The following is a 20,885-nucleotide window of genomic DNA, read 5'->3' as shown; positions in this document are numbered from 1 at the left end:
TTCAACCATTCAGCCCTTTGCTTTCTGATAAGACTGCCAACAACTATGCCAATTAGTGTCAATTGCGATGTTAGATTTTATAGCATCCGCACCTGCCTGCCAGTTAGCTTAGTGGGCAGAAAGAAGGAACCGATGGTTACAAGTTTCAGCAACTTGAAACTCTGTTTCTTCATTAACATTAGGCAAGTCTACAAATTCACCAATTGGTGCTTTTTTTTTTTAATTTATTTTGCAGATCAGTTTCTACAGAGGCTTTCTTAATTTTTGGAAGGAAGGCAGGTTTAGCCATTATATTTTAAACTACAACAAAAATAATAATTTTTTAAAAACCTGAAGTTTCATAATTAGAGAAAAATCTAATCTAAAATAAATTTGGTGGATTATATATTTACTTCAAAGTTTCACAAATGCTAAATTTATGCAATTCATTTAAACACATTATTAAAAAAAAACCCACCTATTCATATTTTGAATGAGATGTTTCTCACTTTAGACCAAGATTTTTGATTAAAATTCGTCTTTTAGAATTTGCCAAATATTAAAGCACATATATACAAAAGAGCAAAGTGTAATTAACATGGAAGGAATCAGGGGTGCCTGGGTGGCTGAGTCAGTTAAGCATCCGATTTCCACTCAGGTCATGATCTCACAGCTCGTGGGTTCCAGCCCTGCGTCGGGCTCGGTGCTGATAGCTCAAAGCCTGGAGCCTGCTTCAGATTCTGCGTCTCCCTCGCTCTCTGCCCTTCCCCCACTCACACTCTGCCTCTCAAAAATAAATAAACATTAAAAAAAATTAAACATGGAAGGAATCATGAACATCTGAAATTTGGTATTATATATCATCATATTAAGGTGTATATTTCATCTTTCCTTTTTAAATTTTAATTATTCATAATTAAAATTCATGCAGTACTTCTGAAATATCCAGAACAAAATACAATCGTTCTTTTATCCTGAAATCAAAATGCTTCACTTTGGTTTGTTATAATTAATAACATAGTATTTTTTTTTTTTAATTTCACAACTGAAGCAAATTGCATGTAGCTGATGAGAGCTACTGGAAGTAATATAGTGGTTAAAGACAAAGTGCATTACTAAAGAGAAATAAAAATTGCATGTCAATATCTAAAAGTATGGGAGATGTATATAGTGTAGCACATTCTATCTAGTGTCATTACTTAAATTGCTACTTTTCCTCGACAATCTATTCTCCAGCTCTAGCAAGTAGAATAAATGGTAATTTTACCTGCCAAATTTGGCACAAAAAGGGACAAGCAACTTCATTAACAGAACAATGCTTTCAATATGATTTTTTTCCTTTTTCCACCCAGTGCCAAATAGTAGAACAATTCAAATCAAGAAATCTAAGCAAAATTACCTCTTCTTGTTGAAGTTCACATGCTTGAATAAGCAAATGATACACACAGAATGCTAGCAGGAATATCCTCCCCGTAAGTCAGTGTATTTCTTGTACTGTGGCTTAATTCCAAGCTGGTATGCTGTACTCAACAAAAAGAAAATACCTCCCCACAGGGGTAAAATTCTCAAGGTGTGGTGCGATATGGATATGTGATAATTCAAAACCCAACGGAATAGATGAAACCTAGAAGACATGGCTTAAACTTCTGGTTAAGAGCTCCATTAATGCACCTAAACCAGCAGGATGGACTTAAACAGAACAGATTTACCAATCTCTGATAAACTGACGGAATACCACATCCACTACCAGCAATCTTGCCGAGCACCAACGGCTCTCACACTTCCTTTGTGTTTTTAGCAGCTGGCTATAAACCTAATCATATATTCTTCTAAACTCTGTTTCAAATCTGATCATAAAAACAATAAACAACAACTCTTCTATTAATAATGCTGGAGATACAGTCAAGCTAGCTCTTAAGTGACCATTACTAGATTTTAAAAGCTAAACATAAGCACTTTTTGTCCAAGTGGGTAAATTTGGTAGCTGTACACAAATTTGTCTGTGGTTATTTACAACAGGGCATGTGCTATGTTTAATCGCCAGCTGATTTCCTTACTCTTATTACATATGACAACCATGCATCACACATGTAAACACAGTCAGTGGTTTTTGTAAAAAGCCAAGTAACAAAATGGGGCAACAGCAGTATATACCCACCATCATACCAGCATAATAGATATGGCTAAGCGCAAATATATCCATGCAGAGCCTTACCCAAAGTCACTGCACTAAATTTTAAAATTTCAAGCAAGATCTGTATTTTTTTTTTTGAGATTCAAACACTGAGAAACAAAAGACATGGCTTATTTTATAATTTCCTTTTTAGAAATAAGATGAAGTTAAAAAAAGAAAACAATGAAGCAGAACAGACATTCCAATGGTGAGAATACCCCGATTATAAATGCCCCCTGGTTTTCTTCGTAGCTAACTAACTTTTGTCACTTGTTCACAAAAATTAGTCTAAACAAAAGGGAACATGCACTGAGTGCCTAACATCAATCAGATATTTTAATAAACACTAAACTCACTGAATTCTCAGAGCATTCCTACAACAGAGGTTTTTAATCACATTTTAGAAATGACAAATCTGAGGCTCAGTGAAATTAAAATAACTGCTCAAGGCTCCACAACTAGCAAAGTAGCATATCCAAACTCAGGCTGATCTGATTATACATCAACTGAGCCAACTTAGATATTTGTAGATAAATTCATTTGTAGGGAAAATCCAACAGCAAGGGTTGATTTTTTTATTTTTTATTTTATTTTATTTTTTTTTTTGCAAAAATGGTCAGTATACAGTTGGCATGGTAATTCCATGATGCCTGGAGTTGTTGTTTTTTGTTTTTTGTTTTTTTTAATGTTTGTTTATTTTTGAGAGAGAGAGAGCAGGAGAGGGGCAGAGAGAGAGAGAAGCAAATGATCTGAAGCAGGCCCCACACTGCATGGAAAACCCTGCATGGAGCTCAAACACACAAACTGTGAAACCATGACCTGAGCCAAAATTAGTCGCTTAACTGATTGAGCCACCCAGGTGACTCGATGCCTGGAATTTTAAACAGACATCAGTACAGTGTCCATGGAGAAGAAAAGGCTCTACATAGAGAAGGGACAGATTCCCCCAAAGAGACTGATGCCCTCAGCCCTGCACCTAGTAACAGTATAGGCGGGCCTTGTAGTGGGCAAGGGGGAAGTGTAGGCTTCATGGGCTTTCAAACCACAACAGGGTCCTGAGGGGTCATGGGGACAGCAGCCACTGGCTCACCAGGCTCACTTAACAAAATTTCCCAAGATGAAACACCAAGAGGTGAAGTTTACTTCTGTAACTACTCCCCAGGTATTCTGTGGCAGCCTCAAAGAGAGTTTCATAAATCAAATGAATTCTGGGGCACCCGGGGGACTCAGTCAGTTAAGCGGCCAACTCTTGATTTCAGCTCAGGTCATGATCTCATGATTCATGAGTTCAAGTCCCTCACTGGGCTCTGAACTGACAGCTTGGAGCCTGCTTGGGATATTCATTCATTCATTCATTCATTCACTCACTCATTCATTCATTCTCTCTCCCCCCTCCAGCCCCCTCCCTGCTCAAGTGGGCTCGTGCTTGCACGCTCTCTTTCTCTCTCAAAATAAATAAACTTTTTTGAAAAAAGCTACTTTAGGTTCTTTTAAAAATCACTTTGTCTGTATTTAGGGGTGAGATCATTAAAGGGGCTCACTCTCGAGTGCCAACTACGTGCCAGGCACTATACTAGCAACTTTACGTACACTTATCTCATTTGATTTTTACAAAACCCTGGAGAACATTAACCCTATGTTATACATGAGGAAAATGAAGGCTTAGAAAAGAGAATAACTTCTGATTTTACAGCCAGCAGTTCCAGGACTGATACATAAACCTGAGTCCATCTGACTTCTGGCCTTTCTGTTTTCCTGAGTACTAGCACCTACCTCAGCAGCAGCTCAGAGATACTCCATTAATTCTTTCAAGGTTACATAACTGCTAAGTGACTGGTAAAGAGGTGTATCAGTTTTCAAAAAGTGTTATTTTAAATACAATGTTACACTATAATTCTCCACCACCTGTTTACCTAGCCCCAAACTAAACCTGTTAGTAAATGCTGGCAGGTTTTACAAAGATAATGGAGGAAGAGTATGATTGTCTATGTCCCTATATCCAATGTGACTGATTTCTTTTTTATAAGATGGCCCAGTTTGCAGAATAGAAAACATGATAACTGTAATGTGTTACTTATTAACTCCAAATGTTAGAAATAGGATTCCCTAAAAACTTGTCTTGCAAATTGATATAAAATTCATAATGTTCTGTCCTTTGTATTTGACATTTTATATTTCTACCAAGATTTTGTTTTGTGTGAGACAGATCTCAAGTGGGGGAGAGGCGGGGGGGGGGGGGTGACAGAGGATCTGAAGCGGGCTCTGTGCTGACATCAGAGAGCCTGATGTGGGGCTTGAACTGACAAACCACGAGATCATGACCTGAGCTGAAGTTGAACGCTCAACTGACTGAGCCATCCAGGCATCCCTCTACCAGGATTGTCAGAACATCTGCAGGACATAAAGACTGTGAAACCATGTAACACTGTACTAAGGGCAGAACCATTCAAAGAACACCTTAAATCATATGGATAAAAATTTTAAACATTAAATTTACAAAATTAAATGAAATCTTCCTGAGCCATATGTCCACCTATAATTCTCCTAACACCAGGATTTCCCCCAAATAGTCACAAGTCACAAAATGTGTAATAAAGAACACAGAAATCAATTCCCAACAATATTTTGGCCCTTTCAGTGAAATCCCTTTCTGGCTTACGCCAGCATTGCTCAAAACATTTTAAAAAAACAAAAAAACACAAAACACAAAACCGTTTATAAGCCTTCATCAATTTTTTTTTTCATTATCTTCAGTGGTGGATACATCTCTGACCTTTAGTGTTAGAAACTGGCAGTTATATACAACTACGTCTGATGAATAACATGGAAAAGATCAGTTATGGCTAAGAAACTAGGCAGAAATACAAGCCTGAGATCTACAGATTCTTGGATGGAATCCTGAAACAAGACACCAAAAGAATTTGTGGGACATATTACTATGTATTTTTCAGTGTGATCTGTGGCTATGGGACAATTTTAAGCTTGAATAGTCTAAATTAATTTTCCATAAAAGTAAAAAAGAATAAGTTAAAGAGTACTTTTTTAGGATTTTTTTAAACAAATCAGGATGTTATAGCAAGAAAAACTTTTAGAGATGCAAACCTGTGCCTATGAGTGAACAGCCCAAAAACCCCCTGAAGCATTTCATCCTAAATACAATGAATGACCAGGATTCTGGGAGGGATCACAAACCCCTGAAATGTAATTAGAACTGTGGGCACAGAAGATAAAAGCTGCCTTGATGATGAAGCATGCCAGACCCTAGGCACACTAGCTGAAAAAAGAGAAGAAAGCGCATTATTTTCAGGGCAAATCCAAGTAGCTATTCTAATGAAATGTGAAGATTGAGGGATAATTGCTCAAAGACTCCAAATATTACTAGCAGTATATGTTTTTAAAAGTCTTTAACCTTACTATGGAGAATATGTTCTGATATTGAAGCATACTAATTTCAATTAATTTTTTAAAGTATTTATTGAAAGCATATCATAAGCCATGCACGGTAAGGAGAGTAAATCAAGATGCAATTACTATTTGAATTATGGCAAGTCTTGTTGGTTGATCTGCTCTATTTTTGCGGTTCATATTATAAGCTTCTGAACCAACTGCCCTATTAACATATTCAGTTACTGGTTTTCACCTTACATACTGGCATTCAAATTTCGGGTTTACAGAATTATTTCACAAGTTTATGCCCTAATTTTGGTTCACATCTCCCGTAAGCAAAATATGCAAACACACGGCTGCCCTAGTAGTCTGACAGAGCAAGATCTATTCCACAGATCTCGGACTTCCCCCAATAACCAGCACTGATACAAAAGGAACCTCGGTGAAGAAAGCTATGTTTTCTTAATAATAACAGTTGTATAAACAGAAGGTCTTCTCAGTTAAAGGGAAACCAACATCAAACAGCAGTAAAACATAGAACCCTAAAGCTCTCTTTCTTTGAAGAAGCCCGTTTGAAGCGAGGTGTTTCTAGTTATGGGTGAATGAAATGAGAATTCAGTTGTAACCAGCGGACACCCAGTCCCAGGAAGGGCTAATTAAATCCATCTGAGAAGCGCGTCTAAAACTGCCTCACACATTTCAAAGGCAGGCACTAGGCTGCCTTCTGCAAAGACATCAAAACCCTCAGTCACGAATGACGCACATTGAGACGCTACGACGATGTTATTTTTATGGACTACAAAGCTCCATAAAAGTAATGTTACAAGTTTACATGATTTCCTTACACAAAAATCAAAGTTAAGGCAGAACATTTTTACTTCTGCCTGAAATTTCTTTCTGGCCTCCAACTCTATTTTTGCACATCTTCTACAGGACCTCAAAAAACAGAGGAGATACATCAATAATATTCAAGTGTTTCAAATATTTGTTGACTGGAAGTAGTTAAAAAGTTAATAAAAAAAATTAGCCATGGTTTGCACAGTTAATTTCTTCCCTAACAACAACAAAAAACCCCAGGACTCTGATGTTACAACTCTTTAGTTAATAAAAGCCAGCAGAAAGAGTTCAAAATTTTAAAAACTTCTTGATTTGGCAAAATATTCCATTGAACAGCCATGATTTGGACTATGAAGTAGTAGAAGAAAGTTACATTCAGAATCAGGAATATTATCCCAGTAGAATAAAGCAGTCTTGGTGTCTACTCTACCAACCCTTTTTAACTATCTGTACTTGGTTATGGTGGGCTCATATACTCATATTGAGCAATCACATCCTTTTCTTAAAGAACACTATTAGATACAATGGTATGCAACAAACTCTAAATAGGAGAAATTCAAGACTTCAAAAGCAATATATATATGTACATATATACAAGTATATATATGTATATACATGTGTATATGTATATTTGTGTGTGTATACATATATATAGATATATACACACACACACACATATATATATATGACACCACCCTCATACTTGCTGAACTGGAATCTCTTCTCCCTGTAGAGAACTCAACAAAAAGAGGACTAGTCATGAGGAGACCTGAGACTTCTGGCTTTGCTCACCTAATAACCTTGGGTGAGGCACTCAATCGTCCAGGCTTAATGTGTTCTCCACTGTTAAACAAGGAGATGACCTAAGGGGAGTCAAATACTTTTTAACTTCTAGAAAACAGTATAGAGGTTCTTCAAAAAATTAAAAACAGAACTACCATATGATCCAGCAACTCCACTTCTGGGTGTTTATCTGAAGAAAATGAAAACACTAACTCTGTGTTCATTATAGCATTGTTTACAATAACCAAGATATGTAAGCAACTTAAGTGTCCACCAATGGATGAATGGATAAAGAAAACGTGCTCACACATGCACACATTCACATGCAGACACACACACAGCAATATTATTCAGCCATAAAAAAGAAGTAAATCTTGCTATTTGTGATGACATGGATAGATCTTGAGGGCATTATCCTAAGTGAAATAAATCAGAGAAAGGCAAACACCATACGATCTCACTTATGTGTAGAATCTTACAAAACAAAGCAAAACAAGACAAAAAACCATATACACAAACTCACAGATACAAAGAAGAGATTGGTGGATGCCAGAGGCAGGAGGTAAAGGGTGGATGAAATGGGAGAGGGGGGGTCAAAAGGTAAAAACTTCCAGTTATAAAATAAGTAAGCCATGGGGATGTAATGTACAGCATAGTGACTATAGTTAATACTATATCACAGATTTCAAGGTACTAAGAGTAAATCTTAAGCGTTCTTATCACAAGAAAAAAGACTACGTATGGTGATGGATGCTAACTACACTTACTGTGGTGATCATTCCACAATACTATACACAAATACTGAATCATAATGTTACATCCTGGAAACTAATTTGTCAATTATATCTCAATTAAAAAGAGTAATGAAAACAAAAGAAATTACATCCTCAATCCAGCATAGAGTTAGGGAGTAAAGGTCAGCAGAGGGAAAAGAATAGTTTTGTCCGTAAGAATGGGGGAAAGGCAATCATCACAGTGAACTCAGCAGAGCAGAAGTAGCCTGCGGAGCCGTGTGGCCCTCTGCGGCCAGCCTGGGAGAAATCAGCCAATACCATGCCCTGATTTACTGTATTGCAGTCTGTACACACTAACAGTAAGCATGCTGGTTTATTACAAGTCTCCGAACTTTAAGAATGATCACAATAAATACCATGTAAGATGGTTTCTTAAAAAACAGTAAGAAATTTTATGAAATATTACACAGTTACTTTAGATTATGTTTTACCTCTGAAATCTCAGTTGGAGACAGGATCTTTAACACTCTAGCAGGATGATAACATTTCAGAAAAACCGAAAAATTCTTATAACTTCTAAAATTCTGATTTTTTTCCTTCAAACCTGAACTCATAAAAACACTACATAGATGGTTTAGAATCCTACTTACAGTTGTTCATATAATAGCAACATGTGAACGTCCCACTTTTGCCCTATCTTTTTTGTCCCAAGAAAATTCAGGGCATACTATGACAGTTTAGCAAGTTAACTCCAACCGAAAGATTTCAATTCAGAGAAAATTTCATAGCAGAGAATAAGTTTCTAGAAATAAATAACACACTGCCTTATTACTGAAAGAGAAAAAACTTAAAGGAAAAATAGATTTTAAAATTTATTATCTAATATTGAAATACTGCCAGGGCACTGGTGTGGCTCGATCAGTTAAGCATCCAACTTCGGATGAGGTCATGATCTCGTGGTTCATGAGTCTGAGCCTCACATCGGGCTCTCGGCTGTCAGCACAGAGCTTGCTTTAGATCCTCTGTCCCCCTTTCTCTCTGTCCCTCCCCTGCTTGCATATGCATAAGCTCTCATTCAAAAATAAACATTAAAAAATAAAATAAAATAAAATAAAATAAAATAAAATAAAATAAAATAAAATAAAATAAAATAAAATAAAATTATTGCCTGGAACTGTACACTCAAGAATTCACTAGTAGGTATTACTTACAAATGCAGCTGATCCTAGCATTAAAAAATGTCAGTTACACAAACTCTTAACTATAGAGAACACACTAATGGTTACCAGAAAGGGATGGGAATGAATGAAATAGGTGATGGGGATTACGGAGAGCACTGCGTGTTGTATGTAAATGTTGAATCACTAAATTCTATACCTGACACTAATATTACACCTTACATTAATTGGAACTTAAATAAAAACTTGAAAAAAAAAGTCAGTTATAGGGGAAAGTATACATTTAATTCATATGGTACCAATTATAGTGCTGGAAATATTAAGTATTAAAATTAGGCCAGCTGAATGAAAACCAAATTTAAAATGCCTTATTAAATTCAAAACAATAAAGCATGATACAACATACTAACATATGCACTACACAGCTTTAAATGTGTTCAGTATCAATGTTATTCATCATTTATAATTAAATTAATGAGATATGTAAAATGTGTAAACAAGTGCAGTTATAAGAGTTGTTGGAAGTTGGAACTGCCACTCAATAGGCTACAGAGTTTAGGTAGACAAGTGACACTTCTGAGTGGGCCAGCTGCCTTCCCACTGCAATAACACGCCATTAGACACAATCCCATCTTTCTCACGTGCAGCCATTGTACCTGTGCTCGTGATTACTCTCTTGGTATCATTCAAGGTGCTGGTTTTTATCTATGTCCAAATAGAATATTAATTTGAATTTGCTTTAATGGTTATCTTTTTCTTTTTCATTTTTAAATTTATTTTAGAGAGAGGGAATGTGTACAAGTGGGGGAGAAGACAGAGAGAGAGAGAATCTTAAGAGCATAGAGTCCAACACCAGGCTTGATCCCACAACCCTGGGATCATGACCTGAACCAAAAGCAAGAGTTAGACGCTCAACTAACTGAGCCACCCAGGCACCCTGATGGTTACCTTTTTCTAATCACATAATTGAAACTAATTAGCTTGAATATTCCCTAAATTTGCCTTTTGAGAGACTGGAATAATGTTCTTCTTAGTTAACGGCAAATATTTCTTAAATTGCTTTTGTTGCTTTAAAAAAAATAATCTTCGTATTACTCTGCTTTTCCTAAGAACCTGAAGAAATGTGAAGTATTATCAGAATATATTAATCAAACTCATTTTGTGTCCTAAAAGTATTTTAGCAATTTTCTAAACCTATATATATATATATCATTTTTTATTTGTCCAAAAAAATTAGATAACATTCTGTAAAAATGTACTTCACGTTGGTAAAGTTAGAATTTAACACTTATCAGAACAGTTAACCTCTTAAGTTGCAATGACCTTTGCTAATAACATCACTGAAAATTTAATAAAATATAAAATTCAAAGACAGATACTTTTATAACGCAAGATTTTTAAAACATTCAACCAAAATATGCAATGGATATTTATCCTGCATCTAACCTACCCATAGAAGTGTTTCATTTCTTCAAAAGAACACTACTGGTATAGTAAGCAACTTTCTTTGTTAACAAAAATAAATGTTTTTCCTCCCAACTGGTATCTTCTGAGGTAGTGGTTTGGCCTGTTCTCCTCCATGTGGACACATAGTGTGACTACATTTCCCATCCCCTAAAGGCGGGGGAATAGTCACATCATGTGCTTTTTCCAACAGAATGAACAGATGGACACAGGCAGAAGCTCTGAGAACTGGTGCATGATTTCCATTCTCTTTCCTTTCCTTTGTCAGGTCCTGAGCTTCCTAGTAAGGATGCACCCCAACAGATACACAATGCACATCTAATGCATGTAAGAAACAAACCTAAGTTCCTGCAATTTTAGGGTGACTGCTACTGTAGGATGGTCCGGCTGATCCTAACAGATAAAGTTATGATGTTACATCGCTAATGTGCAGTTTTCTTTTTTGCTTTCCATCAATGTCCTATGTGAGCAAAAACAAACAAAAATCACTTAATGGTATGTTAAGACTCATTTGAACCTGTCTTATCAGTAACGTTAAAATGATTTTTTAGAAAACATTCAATCATTCCTAGCCTAAAAGGCAGACTGAAGCTTGGCAGTTGAAACTTAGCTTGTGAAACAAAAATTCAATTTTATTTCTAATAACATTTGAAGAAGTGAAAAGATTATTCAGCCTATTTATTGTTACAGGTGAGTTCAATAAATTACGAAAAAAATGGATTTTTTTAAAAAGTTCAAATCTAGACTTCTTCACTGTGTTCTTCAAGTTCCAGGGGGCAGGGACAGACCATTCTTTACAAACCAGCTCTTGAAGGTAGGCTGGTTTATCACTAGCCCATTCTCCTATCTGTCCCACTGCGGCAGGCGTATACTTCTCCACACCGATGTTGGGCTTAGGTCACATGTTTTGCTTTGTGCAGACACATTTCCTGCATGTCTGAGATCAGGCTATAAATGTGTTTGCATGGTATCCCTCGCCCCCCAGTTCTCCTGCCTTGTTTGATGAAAACATACATGCTCCACAGAGTGGTAAGCAATATTCCTCCAGCCTGGGTCCCCACAGGGACCTACGACAGGGACCTACGACAGGGACCTACGACAGGGACCTACGACAGGGACCTACGACAGGGACCTACGACAGGGACCTACACGGGGAAAAACCTGAGCTTGGCCTGCAGCTGAGAGCCATGCCCAGGTGGGCCTAGTTAAGCGCAGCCCAATCTTGGGGAGAACCAAGACAAGAGTCTCACCAAAAGACGTCACAGCCAAACTGTATGCAGCCACAGTGATTTTCTGGGGTGTTTTTCTTTTCTTTTACCCTACGAAGAGCTGATACTCTTCATTAGACTTCCTTGTAAAAGCAATCACTTATTCTAGGCCCATCCCGTTTGAGGTGCCTTTTTGCTGACAAACACAGGACTACATGCTTGCCACGTTACCACAAGAAAGGCCAGAAAACATTTCATTTGACCTACTAACTAAAACAATATATCTGATGACAAATAAAAATCTCTTAAGTTTTAATGAATAAAAGGAACTATCTCCCCTTTAATGATACAATGATTGCATAGTTTTAATTACACTCCTACATACATACATAAATCCAGTCTGAGTAACTCAATTTTGAAATGAATGAAGAAAGCTTAAATTTGATATTTGGGATTACATTTCCCAGGTGCTGGATTTGTAATAAATAAAATCATTGTTTTCTTTAATCGTAACAAATTAAACCGGCAAACATACTGGGCTGAATTTTCATATCCCATCATGTAACTAATTTGTTGAGAGAGTACAACAGGCAACTGCCAATGCAGATGACCCTGCATGTAACAGATGTAATATTCTAATTTATTGGCTGAAGCCTCGTCATACCGTGTCATTAGGAAGTGATTTTTCAACTCTCTACCCACTTTCCTTCCTTCCTTCCCTGCTCCCATACCCTCGTTCAGCATTTCCTGAGAAGTACAACTAGAAAACAAGGCAAGGTTCTCCTCTTATATAAAGCTTGTACTTTAGTGTAAAGAGACTGAACTTACATAAGTGGACAAAGAAATAAAAAAGAGAATTAAGGGGCGCCTGGGTGGCTCAGTTGGTTGAGCGGCCGACTTCAGCTCAGGTCATGATCTCTCGGTCCGTGAGTTCGAGCCCCGCGTCGGGCTCTGTGTTGACAGCTCAGAGCCTGGAGCCTGTTTCAGATTCTGTGTCTCCCTCTCTCTGACCCTCCCCTGTTCATGTTCTGTCTCTCCCTGTCTCAAAAATAAATAAAACGTTAAAAAAAGAGAATTAAAATTTATAATAGGTGCGATGAAGAAAATAAACACTGTGATATGACAGCAAGTAACCATGTGATTCACTTAGGAGGCCTCCAATTTATTCCCGCTCCCCCGTGTAAAAACAATAATGAAGACAAAACAAAATGAAAAACAAAAAAACCTCTTCACATACCAGAATTAGTGAGTAAAATAAATTGGTATAAAATATGAGTTTACTAAAAATATGACAAGTTGGTTCATTCCTAATCATGACTAAAGTGTAGAGTCCATTAATTCATAAGATACCAAATTGAGCACAAGTTAGACTTTCAAAAAATCTCAATTGATCAAGAGTCTTCTCTAGAACATACTTTATAAAATGTTCCAACAAGAGATGGTGAGATAATGAACAACCTCAGAGTAAATTCAAAACTCATGGTCTAAAAGGCCCTCCAGGAACTGTGTATGTCCATTTTGCTCACCATTAACTTTCTGTCCCTCTCCTCCCCAAGCCCTGCTTCAGGCACTGTTCTCTCTATGACCAATTATTTCTGCTAAATCCAACAGGCACACCTCAGTTTTCTTCTTCTTTTGTGACCTCTTAATATTCACTGGCATCATTGACCTTTTCACCTTCTCAAAACTTTCTTAAAACACAGAATCTTAATACCAAGTCTTAGTAAACATCTCCACTTGTCTATTTCAGACACTGTAAACATGTCCAAAATTCAAAGTATTGTCCTATCTCAACTGTTATACTTGACTGACACAGACTTTGTCCTTGCCACCCTCAACAGATGACAAATTCTGAGGAGTAAGACATCATCTCCCTTGATGACTGTTGGTTCTCCAGGACATATGTTGTAGGAGGTACTCAATAAACAGCTATTAAACTATATTACAACTGAAATGATAAATGTATAATGGCTATAAATAGATCAAAATTCATTAAATGGTTGAATTGCTTAGCAAAGGCACATTTAACAGTTTGCTTCACTGTTCACAAGGAGCCAATAATATAATAAAATGAGTAAATAACTTATAGTAAGTTGTTGTGGTAGAAGTTTTAGCAGTGGCCATTATGAGCTACTAGACTACAACGAATTATTTATAAGGGCTTATAAAGCTGAACTGACTCAACCTGAATGTCTGGTGTCTGAAATAAAACTGAAAGTTTTCTTCCAAATGAAATGCTTCAGAAAGTGGCTGAAACCAGGGGATAATACTAAAAATCACTTAAAGTCTTAATTATAGCATTTGCCAACTTTAATTTGGTAACAACCAATACCATTCAGTGTTTTCCATTTCCAAAGTAACTGGATTTTATAATGCACTTTTCCTTCATTTAGTCACATAACAAGTTCCTGGACTCTTGAGCACAACATGACTGAATCATTCAAGAGGGTACAGGTGCAACTGTGCCCCCCAATTAGACAAGCAATTTTCCAGATTACATGGGCAGGAGCCTCACCTTTTTATGAAAATTCAGTCCTATGGTTCAGAAGCACAGTACATACCCACTGCACAAGGGTGCGTTGGAAAAGTAAACAGGTCAAGCTGTGCAAGGTTACTCTTCAGACTTAATTTCTCTACAACCTCATTTATCCGACCCCCTCCTATCAGACATCAAGCTGATTTGGAGGAGTTCTCTTTGAAAGTATATTCTTTAGTTTGGAGTAAAGGAGTCACAGTGGTAAGGAAGTTACTTTGGTGCCTTCCTCTGTAAGCCAAGAGTAGCAGAAAATAAATCCATTCCACCACTGATATTTTAGAACCAATGAAATTACTGTGAATTCTGGGACCCTGAGCAAAGCTTCTGGAGTGAGCTCTCACTACCTTTTGCAACACAGGCATCTCTCTGGCTTTTCCAAATAGTAATCTCTCTGCACAGTTTACATACCTAAAGAAGGAAAAAATAGGAAGCTGTTGGAGGGGATGTCCAGATCTATCGACTCAATTTCCTTTCTCTCACCCATGTTACTTACCATCCTTCCTTTGCTTCTTTCCAGTTTCTTATTTCACGTTAGATCAAGCTCTTAGTATAGCCTATTCAGTGATCTCCACCAACTGCCTTCAAGTTCAGAGTGCCAGCTGGAGTTTCAGTAATTGCACTTTGTGTAGTTATGGGTATAAGACCAGAGTTCTTTATTCAATGAGCCAACTGCTCATGTGACTACTTCCCTGGATGGGATAGGCAATGTAAGATCCTTGACAGGTTATTAAAATTCCATTATTTCAATAGTCCCATACCTTGCAGACCTGTCCACTGCATAATTTTGAAACATTACTTTGGGGGAGTGGGGATGTAGGTAATACAAAATAGGTTCAAAATTCAAAAAGTACTAAAGGGACATCTAGTATAAGGTATGTATCCTTCTCACCCTGTCAAGGGGTCAGCCATCCAGCTCCCCAATTCAAAGGCAACCATGGTTACCAATTTCTTGTGTCTCCTTCTAAAGATAACCTATACACGTAGCAAACAAATGTTTTTTTATGCAAATGAAAATACAATGCTTTTGTCATTATTAGCATATACACAGAATGTCACTTAATACACTCAGCATATACAAAGAAAGTTCGGATCCCTATAGTTCAATGACAGGGCTTTATTTATTTAATGACCCCATTTTGATAGGCATAGGCCAGTTGTCTGTAGTCCTCTGCTCTTGCAAACGATACTGCCACGAACATGCTTGTACGTCTCCTGCATGTGAACACATCCTAGAGTATAAATTCACTTTCGACAAAAAATGGAGGCTGTATCAATTTGCGCACCCACCAATTACACATACATGGGCCTATTTCTCTATAACCTTATAAAATTAGAGAATTATCCAACTTTTTATCTTTGCTGAAATGTAGGTGGGAAATGGTACATCATAATTTTCACCTTATTTTCTCTGTGTGGTTTAGCACATTTTGTCATGGATGGAGGCACCATTTATATTTCCTTTGCCATAAACCACCTGAGAATTTTTCACCTGGAAGGCTGGTCTTTTTCATTGATCAATAGTTCTTTATATATTAAGAACATTTATTCCCCTTTTGTCACTGAAATGAGCGGCAAATTTCTCCTCTGGTCTGTTGGCTTCTCTATTGGCTTTACTTATGGTTATGATGGTTTTATGATTTTTGCCAAAATATTTAAAATTTTTAAGCACAAACCTATTTTCCTAGCAATTTTTCTCAAATGGAAAAATAACTTTATCAAGAAAACAAATGTTGCCACAGTGAAAGAATTTCATGTTTGCACAATATTATGTTTTCTGGAAAAAAAATTCATTTCTTCAAATAGGGTAACATTTTTGCTACTTTGTCTAGCATTCTTTTTAAAAGTGGGGGGGTGGGGGGTGGGAAGCCTAAGTGAAAAAATCACCTAACAAAAAAAGTAGCTTATATGATCATAACATTGAATTAATTGCTGACCAAAAAAAAAAGATTTTTAAGTTTTAAATATAAAATAGTGCATAATTTCTTGGGGTGCCTGGGTGGCTCAGTCAGTTAAGCATCTGACTTCGGTTCTGGTCATGATCTCACTGTGAGTTCGAGCCCCACGTCAGGCTCTATGCTGACAGCCTGGAACCTGCTTTGGATTCTGGATCACCCCCCTCTCTGCCTCTGCCCCCCCATACTCTGTATCTCTCTCAAAAATAAATAAACGTTAAAAAAATACTGCATAAATTCAAAAACCTCAACTTTTTGGCATTTATCACATACGTCAATTTTCTTTTTTTAATTAAAAAAATTTTGCTTGATGTTTATTCTTTGAAAGACAGAGACCCAGTGCAAGCAAGGGAGGGGCAGACAGAGAGGGAGACACAGAATCCAAGCAGGCTCCAGGCTCTCAGGTGTCAGCACAGAGCCCAACAGGAGCCTTGAACCCACAAACCGTGAGATCATGACTGAGCCACCCAGGCGCCTTAGTCAGTTCAATGTCCAACTTCGGCTCAGGTCACAATATCACCTTTCCAGAGTTTGAGGCCCACATCGGGCTCTGTGCTGCCAGTTCAGAGCCTGGAGCCTGTTTCAGATTCTGTGTCTCCCTCTCTCTCTCTGTTCTTTCCCTAGTCGTGTTCTGCCTCTCTCTCTCAAAAATAAGTGAACATTAAAATTTTAAAAATAATAATAAAGTCCTTCATTACAAGCGCTTAAGAGTACTATGGTATTCATTTTAAAATGTTACTACAGGGGCGCCTGGGTGGCTCAGTTGGTTGGGTGGCCGACTTCGGCTCAGGTCATGATCTCACAGACTGTGAGTTCGAGCCCCGCGTCGGGCTCTGTGCTGACAGCTCAGAGCCTGGAGCCTGTTTCAGATTCTGTGTCTCCCTCTTTCTGACCCTCCCTCGTTCATGCTGTCTCTCTCTGTCTCAAAAATAAATAAACGTTAAAAAAAATTAAAAAAATAAAAAATAAAAAATAAAATGTTACTATAAAAAACTAAATAAAATAAAGCAAAATAAAAAATAAAATAAGTTACTACAAAAATGTTCTTTCGGTTTTCTGTCTGCCTACCATGCCCTTAAGCTATAGCTAACTCTTTAATAAAAAGCCTACAGTAGGCATAAATGTAAAAGTAAACTCACCTTGTTTGCTGATGTCTTTTTCACGTTCAAAAATAAGAGTCTACTCTAAAACTTGACCATAGTGACAAAAGGACAGATAGAATAATATTGCATTTTATTCTAGGAAGGGCACTGGAAAATTATTTCCTTAAAAGAACCATGATTCTTACCATGTCCCTATAAAAATTCCAGTAACTACATGATTTAGCATTACTCCCTACAAATGGGATAAAAGGAACAGAGACTGTGATATAAAATGCAAGAATAAATTCTTACTGAAAACATAAAGAAAATATGATTTTGTGCACAAAATTCTTTATTGGCAAATGCTAACTTCATTTAATTCTTAATCTTTATGATAATATTACTTAAAAATACTTAACTAGTTCTACTTAAAACCACATTTTCAGGGGTGCCTGGGTGGCTCAGTCAGTTAAGTATCTGACTCCTGATCTTGGCTCAGGTCACGATCTCATGATTCACGGGTTCGAGCCCTGTACTGGGTTCTGCGCTGATGGCACAAAGCCTGCTTGGGACTGTCTCTCCTTCTCTCTGTCCCTCCCCTCCTTGTGTTCTCTCTCTCAAAATAAATAAACTAAAACACACACACACACACACACACACACACATTTTCAAAGTAACTCTGGTGGAATGTTTTCCTACAAATGAAGTCTAGAACAAAATCTATAATGGTAGAACAAATGGGAAAGGGTTAGCTATGTTAGAGAAGGAAACCTTCAGATGATGCGTATGTAGTTATTTATTATGCATCCATATGTAATTATTATTTTTTATTCTTATGTTCATTACCATTTTCTCTGTTCGAGAAGAAAAATATAGGGTGGTAATTTCAATGATATGAATACTACAAAACATTTCCCTCCCACAGGCATCTAAAGATGAGACAATTTTATATCAACCAAAACAAAGATTACTAAGAAAATGAAATGAAAGCTCTTTTAGTTGCAAAAATCTTATTTATCTCAAATCATGTATTGCTCTCAAAGATTATTACTTACTTGGATAAAACTGTAAGATCACTGGGGCGCCTGGGTGGCGCAGTCGGTTAAGCGTCCGACTTCAGACAGGTCACGATCTCGTGGTCCGTGAGTTCGAGCCCCGCGTCGGGCTCTGGGCTGATGGCTCAGAGCCTGGAGCCTGTTTCCGATTCTGTGTCTCCCTCTCTCTCTGCCCCTCCCCCGTTCATGCTCTGTCTCTCTCTGTCCCAAAAATAAATAAAACGTTGAAAAAAAAATTAAAAAAAAAAAAACTGTAAGATCACTGCTAAAACAATATATTGAATTTTAATACCCATTTGAAAAATATGGTAACCTCTACAAGAGGCAATAAGATACTAAAAATGCTTTCTAACAGCTACTCTTTTTTTTTTAAGCTTATTTATTTGAGAGAGAGAGTGCAAGGGAGGGGCAGGGGGAGAGAGAGAGAGAGAGAGAGAGAGAGAGAGAGAGAGAGAGAGAGAAAGGGAAACCCAAGCAGGCTCTGCACTGTCAGCGTGGAGCCCAAGTTGGGGCTTGAACTCACGAACTGAACTATGAGACCATGACCCGAGCCGAAATTTCAAGTCGGATACCCAACCAACTGAGCCACCCGGGCACCCCTCTAACAGCTACTCTTAACCAGTATTCCTGATTGTGTATTTTTCAACACTGGGTACATTGTGTATATAATATTGTGTACACTTTGGGATACCTTACATGATCCTTTAAATAGTATGACTGCAGCCATAACTTTCTGCCTATCACAAAAAAAAATCCCTTTATCATGTGACAAAAGTATTCTGTTTAGAAATAAGTGCATTATTCTTTGTAATTTTCCTTGACTGTGCTACTATATCTCAGAATTTTGTCTAGCCAAACTACTCTATAAAAAGAGATAGAGAGAGGTACTAGTGCATGGGCTAGTAACAACTGCGTTCCGGTTTCCTACTATCTCATTTAGAGATAAATTATATGTAGTGCCTACCACAGTGCCTGGGACAGGGTACATCTTCGATAATCGTAGATCAAAGTAATCAACTGCTTCATGGAAATACCTTTAAATAGGCTAAAATAGGTACCAGAAAACAACAGTGCAACTAGAACAAGACAGGGACACCCCTTCCTCACTCTACTGTTTGTGGAAAACAAATAATAGAAAAATTAAGGAAGCATACACTTCCATAATAAGAAATCAAGGTTATCTATAGAAAATGTCTCTGATGTTTCAAAAAACTTACCTTGCTACCACGTGCCAGTGCTTTTCCTTACCTATTTTACCAGATTTGGAGGTAAGTCATGACATATGTCATCACATTCTAATCTGTTACTCATTAGTCATCTTGGCCAAGATGACTTCACTTCCACCTAGATACTTCCTTTCCCCCAGCCAGTTGAGTGCTCTTTCTTCTATCTTTCTCAGGATTTAAGTGGTTGAAGACACTTCTGTTAAGACATTTATGTATTTTAATTACTTCCAAGCCTGCTGACCTTTTATTACCATATGTAGAGATTGTTTACATGGATATCTCCAAGGCAAGCCACCATTAATTCATCTTTTTTTCATGTTCATATTTGCAATTTTTCATTGGGTAGGGTTTTTTTTAATGTTTATTTACTTTTGAGAGAGAGACAGACAGAGTATGAGCCAAGGAGAGTCAGAGAGAGAGAGGGAGACACAGAATCCAAAGCAGGCTTCAAGCTCTGAGCTGTCAGCACACAGCCCGACACAGGGCCCAAACTCAGGAACTACAAGATCATGACCTGAGCCGAAGTCAGAAACCCAACCGACTGAGCCACCCAGGCGCCCCTCATTGGGTGGGGTTTGAGAAGAGGTATCAGTGAACCAAAGAATATGAACATTTTTTAAAGGTCTTTGATGAATGTTATCAAATTATTTTATAGAAAGGGTAAATGGATATTATATATTCCTATTTAATTTACCTTTGAGTTGTATGTATTTATGTATTTTAAATACAAGTGTTTTACTGAATATATTATTTGCAAATATGTTTTCCCTTCTGTGTTCTGTCTTTTCAGTTTCTTGTTCCGTATCTTTTGAACACAGTTTTTAATTTTGACAAAGACCAATTTATTTTTTCTTTTGTTGCTTGTGCTTTTGTCCTATCTAAGCAACTGCTGCCACAAGCAAGGTCATGTAGCTGTACCCTTATGTTTTCTTCTAAGAGTTTTATTGTTTCATCTTTTACATTTAGATCTTTTATCCACTTTAGGTTAATTTTGGTATAATTAACTCAATATGAGATAGGGATTCAACTTTATTCTTTTACACGTAGATACCGACTTGGTCCAGTACCATTTGTTGACAAGATTATTCTTTCCTTCACTGAATTACTTTGGCACCTTTGTCAAAAATCAGGGATTTAGTTCTGGATTCTCAATTCTGTTCTATTGATCTATATGTTTATCTTTATGCAAGTACTATATTTTATGAGACAATTCTGTTGTTAAGTCTTGAAAAGGGAAACTGAGTTCTCCAACTTTGTTCTTTTTTTCAAGATTGCTTTTACTATTCTGGGT

At 37.2% G+C, this 20,885-nt stretch overlaps 1 protein-coding gene and 1 long non-coding RNA gene across 6 annotated transcripts in view; both read right to left on the bottom strand.

Annotated features, from left to right (window-relative positions):
• The window catches only part of PCCA (propionyl-CoA carboxylase subunit alpha), a 417,383-nt gene that overhangs the window by 115,908 nt on the left and 280,590 nt on the right, over positions 1 to 20,885 (bottom strand). Inside the window, exon 20 of one of the 5 annotated variants that reach the window (XM_047863139.1) lies at positions 18,970 to 19,790. The exons of the other annotated variants lie outside the window; for them this stretch is intronic. Coding sequence (XP_047719095.1) covers positions 19,764 to 19,790 — 27 coding nt within the window. The 3' untranslated portion in view covers positions 18,970 to 19,763. Of the gene's footprint in view, positions 1 to 18,969; positions 19,791 to 20,885 lie in introns of those variants that run through there. 5 annotated transcript variants of the gene reach the window in all.
• On the bottom strand, positions 12,745 to 16,088 carry LOC125168277 (uncharacterized). The gene is made up of 3 exons (XR_007153059.1): positions 14,773 to 16,088; positions 14,624 to 14,687; positions 12,745 to 12,781 (listed from the first exon to the last, which is right to left on the bottom strand). It is a non-coding gene; the product is annotated as an uncharacterized LOC125168277 (long non-coding RNA).

The sequence above is a fragment of the Prionailurus viverrinus genome, chromosome A1, assembly GCF_022837055.1.
Source record: "Prionailurus viverrinus isolate Anna chromosome A1, UM_Priviv_1.0, whole genome shotgun sequence".
NCBI classification, from domain to species: Eukaryota; Metazoa; Chordata; class Mammalia; order Carnivora; family Felidae; genus Prionailurus; species Prionailurus viverrinus.
The sequence above is the reverse complement of the archived record's forward strand: the minus strand, read 5'-3'. Positions and strand labels throughout refer to the sequence as shown.